At 36.1% G+C, this 9,199-nt stretch overlaps 1 protein-coding gene across 1 annotated transcript; it reads left to right on the top strand.

The window, feature by feature from the left end:
* Nucleotides 1–221: 221 nt before the first annotated feature.
* Nucleotides 222–4,478, top strand: RGS1 (regulator of G protein signaling 1). Its single transcript, XM_017677869.3, has 5 exons — nt 222–464; nt 806–886; nt 1,301–1,362; nt 2,733–2,896; nt 3,654–4,478. Exons 1-5 carry the CDS (start codon nt 328–330, stop codon nt 3,837–3,839), a joined length of 630 nt encoding a protein of 209 aa, XP_017533358.1. The 5' UTR covers nt 222–327; the 3' UTR covers nt 3,840–4,478.
* Nucleotides 4,479–9,199: the final 4,721 nt, after the last annotated feature.

The following is a 9,199-nucleotide window of genomic DNA, read 5'->3' on the forward strand; positions in this document are numbered from 1 at the left end:
ACGTAATTTTATAAAGAACCAAGCATCCCCCAGAACTGATGCTGCTAATGCTTAGACATGTGACATGTGTGTGCACCTTGGCACATTTGATTTTCTTTCTTTCTTATCAAGTGACCTACTCTCATTTGGTTAAGTTTCAACCACAGAACACCACTGTACTTATTTTTTTCAATATACACGTCATGACACATCAAGAAAGAGGGAACTTCCAGTGTCTGCGGTAACATCATTTCATAAACAGTCTCGTTTGAATAGCAGGAGCCTGTTCGCCTTTACTATATAAAGCAGCACAGACACTGACCAGCAGATATTTGCCGGGTGAGGACTATGAGGGCAGCAGCCACCTCCATGCCCAGGTTAGATAAAATGCCAGGAATGTTCTTCCCTGACAATCCAAAGGAACTGAAAAGAACTGACCACTCTCTTCTAGAGGACAAAAGACAAAAAAGGAGGCCAAAGACTTTGTAAGTGCATTCAGTGTCTCGCTTTGTGGATTTTGACTTAAATTGTCCTTGATGGCAGGACTGAGAATGCATGCAAGAATATATGAGCATTTAGTTTAGCTAGATCAGTTACCTGTTGTAAGTTGTAAGTATATTCAGTTGTATTAAAAAATGAATCACGATAGGGCTTTACATCCAGACTTTGGATCATAAAAATTGGTTCAATTTTAATAGAGCAAAATATTGTATCAACTATTTTTATTATTGCCTTTTTCCTTAGAGAAGTGTATTTCATACTCTTTTTACAAATGAAATGTATTCTACTGAGGAAATATGAATTTCCACTTTTGTGTCTTTTGTAGTGGAATGGATGTGAAAGCATACTTGAGATCTATGATTCCACATCTGGAATCTGGAATGAATCCTTCTAAATCCAAGGACATGTATGTATACCTATACATTGAACTATCATTCCTACAGGAGCCTATGCATTAGCTCTTCTTTTAGTAAGAGATTATTACTGCCCATAATGGACTTCATTTATTTTAAGTAATAAGCCAAATAAGATTAGACCACATTAGTACCAATATAAATTAAATAAAAAATGTGTGTGCATGTATTTTCTATTTTTTATACTGTTGGAGTATATGCATTTGGGTCTTTTCATATTTTATTTGGAGATATTTTTATAACTATAGTAAGTCTAAGGGAAATTTTATAGATAAATTTTAATATAATTTATAGAACTGACATCTTAGTTTGTGGAATTATCAAGATGCAGCAGCCATTCTGCCTGATTTCATTTGAGTTTACACAAAATATATTTTACTAATTTATGTGAAATTTGTCCCCTTCAGACTCTCTGCTAATGAAGTAATGCAGTGGTCCCAATCTTTGGAAAAACTTCTTGCCAACCAAAGTAAGTATAGATTAACTGTTGAACGTTTCTGGTTCAGCTCAACATGCTAATGGATTGCATGACTTCACCGCAATACAGTATTCCAGGTAGGAGAGTATGTGAAAAGGTGTATTCTAGTTTTTCTGCAGTCCTTGATAGCATCAGCATATTATGCCTTATTATAGTGTAATATTGATTTGGCACTTAGTTCTGCCAGTGTCTTTGTGACGAATTTGCCAAGACAATTAGGCATTTCCATATTTCCATGGATCATTACAGGAGCAAAATTTAAAATGATGCTAGGCTTCTGACGTGCAGTTTTTAAAAGTAAACCAAATATTTCAACAAGTGAACTGCGTTCTTGAAAGCTATCTGAAGAATACATTTTTGTACATTGGATGTAAGGAGTAGGTCGATTGTTTTATCATTATGAATTCATTAAGTCACTCATTCAGCCCACTTTCATATGGCCGGCATTTTAGCACAAAAGATTCAAAAACAAAGACACGGTGCCGTACCCCTTGAAGGCAGTTGAGACATATAGTATATATTGACATTTAATATGACTTGACATATGTTATAACACAGACATGATAAAAAGAATTTTTGAAGAGTATTGTAGGGAGCTTCTAATGAGAGAAGGTTAAGAATGAAGTAAGCTTGCCTTTCCCTCATCTTGGGTAATTAAATCTATTGGAATTAAGACCTTGTGCAGAGATCTGGATGGTCTTGGTCTGTATCTAGAGGGTGAGCTTGTCCTCTCCCAACAAAAACTCTAAGGAGCCTTGCTTGGGGATCAAGTAGCTCAATCTTGTTCATCCATCTTCTTGTCTGACTTAGTTTACAATCCAGTCAAACAAATAAGTGGCATAGAAATGGCCCATTTAAAAGTCTCTGGAACTCTAGCAAATATAATCAGTATATTGGCATAAAGATAACATAGGCCTTGCATCTTCTGACTATCTGCATTGGATGGGGAAATTTCATTTTTTAATGAATGACAAGATCTCAATGCCCTTTATCAATGTTTACATCCCTAAAATATTATACAGTCTAGCTAAGAATTGGTATTCATAAGACAAGAGATTGTTTTGAAATCAGCAAAGCAGAATTTTAATTTAATTAGAGATGGAAGAAAAGCACAGTTCCATAGCCACCTCTAGGCAGCTATGCGACTGTGGACAGCTTGTCTGGCCCCAGATAAACTATAAATGAAGGGACCTCTAAGGTCTTCCCATCTCTATAAACTGTGACACAGCTATTGCAGCAGCAGCCACCTCTTACCTGTGTATATAGAGAATGCAATGGTATTTTTCTTGAAAATTTCTTCTTCACGTTATTCATTTATTGACTCAATTGATTAAATTATCTCATCTCTCCTTTCTTTTCAGCTGGTCAAGATGTCTTTGGAAATTTCCTGAAGTCTGAGTTCAGTGAGGAGAACATTGAGTTCTGGTTGGCTTGTGAAGACTATAAAAAAACAGAGTCTGATCTTTTGCATTGCAAAGCAGAGAAAATATATAAAGCATTTGTGCACTCAGATGCTGCTAAACAAGTGAGTATCAAGTTTATTATCATCAGTTTATGTACAAAGGATCTTAGATACAGAAATAATATTCAACAAACCTAGCAAAATGAAATTTAATATTGAGTATTATGATTTCACTGCTATATATTTAGGTTTGTTCATATAGTTCAGTGCAATGGTAATCTAATTTTTTATATTTATGAATATTTGAACACAGTAGGATACAAAGATTGACTGTGCAAAACTAGGTAATATGATGGGGTGGGGTAAGGACTACTAGTATAACTGGCCAGAATTGCATGTCAAGGTGTCCTTAATGAGCTAGCTCATCTTAGGTTAGGATAAAGTATAGATCAGGGTAATACATACAGTTGCAGCTGCAAAAATATTTGCAGTTAGTAGTGCCCACCTTCCAGTTAAATATTCTTGGTTCAAGCAGAAAATAGCTGCATAAGGTGCTCTCTCTTCCTGGAAATCCTGAATGTCAACATCACTTTTTTTTTCGATGCATGTGTCAGCTTGTATGGACACTGAAATTTTTCATATCTACCTCTTTTGCATCTCCCAACTATGCCCTCAGCCAACTTTGAGCAAAGAATTTTTTGTGCTATTTATTTTTGCTGTCTCCTCACCTGATAGCTGCTTTAGGATGGCAATTCAAGAGATGTTTGAACTGACAAACATGAGAGCTTAAAGCCATTGCCATGAGGTACTTCAAAAAACACAACATCATAAAATGTGTAAGAAATTGGAATTCCTGTTAACTAATTAGTATTTCTTTTAGATCAACATTGACTTTCGCACTCGAGAATCTACAGCCAAGAAGATTAAAGCGCCAACCCCCACGTGTTTTGATGAAGCACAGAAAGTCATATATACTCTTATGGAAAAGGACTCCTACCCCAGATTTCTCAAATCAAATATTTACTTAAATCTTCTCAATGACCTTCAGGCTAATAGTCTAAAGTGACCAGTTCCTGGCTGGAGGGGATTCCAGATGGCATCACTTACAGAGGGACTGTGCCGGAACGACTCCCTTGGGGGATGGTGTGGCCTTTTTGGGTGACTGGACAGGCCCAGGGGAATAACAAATGACTCAGGATGGATGAGCAGGACAGTTGTCTGGGTTCAGGGTTGAAGAAACATGAGCAGGATAAAACCTGGATGTGGAAGGAAGAGGATGCTGTGGTACCATCGTCAACACAGGGACCCACACACAAGAAAACCCCCTGAACCGAGGTGACCCAGTAACTCCAGTCACACAGAAACTGTGAATAAAGGTTTTGAAACTGATTAAAACATGCTGTACGTTTCAAGAACAAGTTGACATTGATGCTGCATATTATATAGAGACTGTTCTGAGCTGCTGAAATCTTGAGCTTGGGTGACTCTGAAAAGTATGTTTTAGACTCACCATTTGCTGTTATTGACAGGATGTTTTTTGGTGTTTTGTTTGGTTGTTTGTGGCTTGAAAGAGATGAAGAAGAGAACAGTGTATTTAACTTAAGCTATTGCTCTTAAAACTGGGAAGCCAGAATATATTTGTAAATTAAGTTATCACAGTGTCAATAATAAATATGAGTTTTGTATTAAAAATATAAAGAAGCAATTTCTGTTTACATTTCCTTGACATTTTTAAAAAGTGGCATTAATTCCTCAGATCAGGCAAAAATTCAAATAGGTTCTACTTTCTGTCTCTTCAACATCTAAAACTATTATCTAATGTGTGTATGTATTAGAATTCAATAGTTTTCTCTTTTCTATTAAAATTCATAAAAATCAAACATAAAATGCCTTCATATAGTCAAGCCTCAGACTGGGGAGAAATTGAAAAAGTTTTTAAAAAGGGATGGAAAAGTTATTTCAAGAAGTGATCTAATTAACAACTTATACTCTATAGTGATTTAAAGTTCATAAAACTCGGATGTATTTTCTCATTTGGTGTTCACAACGATCCTGTGAAAGCTGAACCTCAGAAAGATTAAATCACTAGTTCCCAAATTTAGATAACAACCAAAATTACCTAGAATGTTAAAAACTAGAACAAGATACCTATTTCAGGGCCCTATCCCAAACTGACTGAATCAGAATCTCCCAAGGATATGGTATTAGAAATATATTTTTTAAAAGAAACCAAAGATGATTCTGAAGATGCTCTGATAATCCAGGGCTGGAAACCAATCGTACCCAAATCTCTGATTACAATGTGTGCTCTTTCCACAAGGCGACACTGCCCCCTTCTGACAAGAAGACATTTCCTAAATCACTCAAGCCTGCAGCAGTACTAAGCCTCATCACCTAAGTAGGAAAATGAGACTGCTCTGACAGGGATCACTTACAGAAAGCAGAACAATAATCAAGATGATGTATATTCCAGAAATCCTGCATGGCGCATCTTCCCATGAACCTGTGTTCCATATCTCATTGAATACCCAGGCATCCACACACCAGGATGAAATCCTATGGATATTCTCAGTACAGGCTTGCCCAGTAAACAAGTAGTTACGGGGTGTTAAGAAGAAATGCGAAGAATACATACTTCTGAAAAGTGTCTGGACTTAACATTTGGGTCATCTAAAACAAAGACATGATTTACAGTCCATAGGGCAAACATTGTTCATCTGTTTTGTCTCAGGAGTTGTGCCTAACTATCTTGTGCCTAAGTAATAATCAAATATCCCATACCATCTATTTCTGTATGTACTATTGGGTAGAATGTAGCTATTCGACATCATAACTTATATCCTTTGTTAGAAAACATATATGACCTTGTGAGAAAGCCCTCCTGTCCAGAGCACTTTTCTTCTTTGGAAAGACTGTTTCCCAGGTGGCTGTCCTACACCCAGGCTCACATAAAATTATAACTCTTTTCTGGGTTCCACTCTAAGATTTGCTTTTCATCAACAGGGGCAATATGTAGATCAGATTTTAAAAGTATTATTCTTGAGTTCCTGTGGGACAGAGTCCCAGTTAGCTCTGCTTTAAGCTTTAGTCCATGGTTTAGCAGGTCAAGAGAAGCTTATGAAGGGAGTTCAGTTTCCTAACAGTAATAATACTTGGGTGTTTCTCTCTCTTACTCATTCTCTCTCCAGCTTCTGTCAGTCCTCCCCGTGGAATCGGTCTGTGTAGTGGGCATGTCTGTCGCTGCGGCTCTAGCCCAGGCTCTCATTGCTTGTTCATTCATGTGGTTGGTTTCCCTTTCTAGCCTCTTCTCTTCACTCAGTCCGCTGAATAGCCACAGACATCACCTTCTGAAACACAGGCTCGGCCATGTCATTTCCCATGACATATAAAATAAAGTTTAAATTATATCTTCTGGCATTTAAAACACTCCCAGTGTGACCTTGGTGCGTACTTCCCCCTGTTCCTTTTTCCGGGCATCCTTCTTGCTTTGACATCATGTTGGGCTAATTGCCTGTTCTTCCATGACCCCTACCCTCCACCATCTTCAGGCCTTGGGTTCATCTATACAATGTATCTAAAATGCTTTTTCCCATCTCCTTCCAGTTTTCAAAGTCTAATCAATTATTCAAGCAGCAAGTAGAATAACTGCCATAAAGGCCTTCTAACATCTTACATCACAATGTAATTTTAATTTTCAATGTATAATGGAGCTGAACTGAGTCCTTATAAACAGAAGGCACTCTGCTCCTATTTCTAGTGCTACTTTCATATTAAACAGTCCAGGCTGTTCAGACTACAAGGCATGAGAAGTGCAACTGCCCAACACACACACTGGTCACAGAATGAATGCTTCTGGTCTTTGTCTTGATAAGATGCCATAAAGAGCCATCCAGTTTTTAGACAGATGGTCAAAACAAATATCTAAGATATCTCTTCATTAAAAAAAAAAACTGTCATCATTTGCTGCATAGATTCAAGATATTGTAACATACTAAAAATAAATAAATTCCTTTACATCAGCATTCGTGTGACTGTTTCATAAGACCACTCACAGAAATGTGATTTTTCTCTAATGATATCTACTACTTAAAGAAATCTGATTCAACTGTTTAATCTGAGCATCTCAGCTCACAAGTTACGCTCTGTTGTGATATTAAAGCAGTAGCAGTCAACAATATGGATGATTTAAGTCATTCATTAAAAAATAAAATAAATTTACTTTTCTCAGACATATTACATTATTTATGTGTATCATAGAAAGATAGTAATCTAATAAGGTAGAAATGAGGGTGATGATATTCCCCATGGTGTCTAATAAAAAGTACACATTTATCCACTTAGCTCACATGAAATGAACTGAAGTTCAAGTTTCGTTATTGTTGTGTTCAAACATAGGCTATATTATATTAGAAGGAACCTTTGATGATTTATTGTTAAAAATAAGAAATTTTGAAATATGCAAAAGAAGAAATAGAGTAAATGGTGATTGAAACCACCACAGATATAAATAATTGCTATTATACACAAAATATGGAAGCTCCCCCACACCAGCATGAAACCCTAGTTATAGAACAGAAAACACCAGCCAACAGCTGCCATCCTTTATGCTGAGGCATAGGTCTTAAAGCTAAAAATGTATTATCCTTATGGCAAAATGTTATGTCTTACTCCAGGCCTGACTTAAATGAAGCTTTTCCACAAATAAGTCAGTGGCAAAATATAGAACCTCCCTAAATGTTTCTGTACAGTCAGTAATTAGCTGGTGTTTACTTCTCAGTTGCTCTCGACTTGAATTTGAAAACAGGACAAAAAAAGAGAGAGAGAAGAGAAAAAGGAAAGAGAATTGGCTGAGCACCTTGTTCATATTATTGTATATCTCTTTTGATACCTTGAATGTCCTGAACTCTCTTGCCTATAATATTTTTACCTTTTCAAATTGAAAATTTAAGCCAAATGGGATTGTGCTATAATTTAGAGCTGTCTACATAACTTTACATTAAAACTCCCATTATTGATGGTGGATTAGGCTAGAAATTTAAATCTAATCCCAAATGAACCAAGTTTTGAAAACCATGGAGGCCACACCTTGATTTAGAATATGACATTTTAGGGCAGATCGATGGTGATTGGCTTGATGATTGAAAAAAAAGTCAAGCTCTTGGGATTAGGAAGCTGATTTGTCAAAATAAAAAGAAGGGTGTGTTATAAGCAAATTTTTTTTAATTTAGAAAACTGGGTTGGCAGCGTCAGTTATACTTCATAATTAAATGTTCACATTCTCCTCTCTATCCTGTCAAACTCAAGCAGAGTCAGATGTTTGGGGTCCACCCAGATGAGTGTGTATAACTTCAAAGAGTTTAGGAAAATTTCAAATAGATACTTTTTTAAGTCAACCAGGAGAAACACCCACCAACTTCCCACTTCCCAAAGTGAAAAATGTAAGACTTCTGAAAAGTTCTTTAACTCCAAGTTTTCTTAGAAAAAAAAATAGCTTTCAAATAATAATACATTATAATAGACATGAGATGTGTTCATCCAGGGAAAGCATTTGCTTATTTAATATGCATTTTACTAGTTATAATACTAGCTGGCTGACTTTCTCCTTTTATTTTTTTTGAATTTGAAAACAGGACAAAATTTTTTTTCTGAATTTGAAAACAGGAAGGATAATTGGGAGGATCTTGAAGAATAAATAAAACCCAAGAGAAAAGAAAGATGAGAATATTTCATTGTAGAGAATAAATCTTTGAAAAAGTCAGGAAATCGGGAAAAAATATTCTGTCCAGTGACAGTGATTTATTTAGTGTGGCTGGAATATAGGGGGGAAGAGAAAGTACAAGAGAGAAAAAACTAAAATGCTAGTTTAGGGTAGATTCTGGAAAGTTATAGTCCATTCCAAAGAGTGAATTTTATCCTTTATGTGATAGGTAACCACTGAAGTTCTAAGCAAAAGACATACCTGTTTTTCGAGTCTCACTATGGGCCAGGCATTGTGCTAGACACATGTGTTACTTAAGTCCACACCAAAACTCTTTGAGATAAGACTCTTAACCTATTTTTAATCAACAAATGTAGAAACAAACAGGTGAAAAAAATGATATTAGGATACGTAACTAAGATGAGTAGAAGACCCAAAATTTGAATCCAAGTATGTATGTTTCAAAAGACTTTACATTATTTTATTCTTCTTTCTGAAAGTGACATGATTACTTCATGTTTTGGATTTAACGTAGAAGAAATTTTCAAAGGACACCATCACTGAGGAAGGAAAGCTAAATAAGAACCTAGTTTTGTAGCCCATCAGGAGGCATCAAGGCCTGAACTAGGCCAGCAACAAGGCAATAGGAAGGAGAAGACAAATAAACAATAATTGGTGAGCAGTTTGTTGTGATAAATAATTAAGAGAGAGTAATATCGGATACGTCT

Source organism: Manis javanica, chromosome 14 (assembly GCF_040802235.1).
Source record: "Manis javanica isolate MJ-LG chromosome 14, MJ_LKY, whole genome shotgun sequence".
NCBI classification, from domain to species: Eukaryota; Metazoa; Chordata; class Mammalia; order Pholidota; family Manidae; genus Manis; species Manis javanica.

What these genes read in the sequence shown, in the direction of transcription:
- RGS1 (XM_017677869.3), top strand. Translation starts at nt 328, where the DNA reads ATGAGGGCAGCAGCCACCTCCATGCCCAGGTTAGATAAAATGCCAGGA. An exon ending in AAAAGGAGGCCAAAGACTTT is followed by an intron (nt 465 to 805) that starts GTAAGTGCATTC and finishes TGTCTTTTGTAG; the next exon opens with TGGAATGGATGTGAAAGCAT. An exon ending in ACTCAGATGCTGCTAAACAA is followed by an intron (nt 2,897 to 3,653) that starts GTGAGTATCAAG and finishes TATTTCTTTTAG; the next exon opens with ATCAACATTGACTTTCGCAC.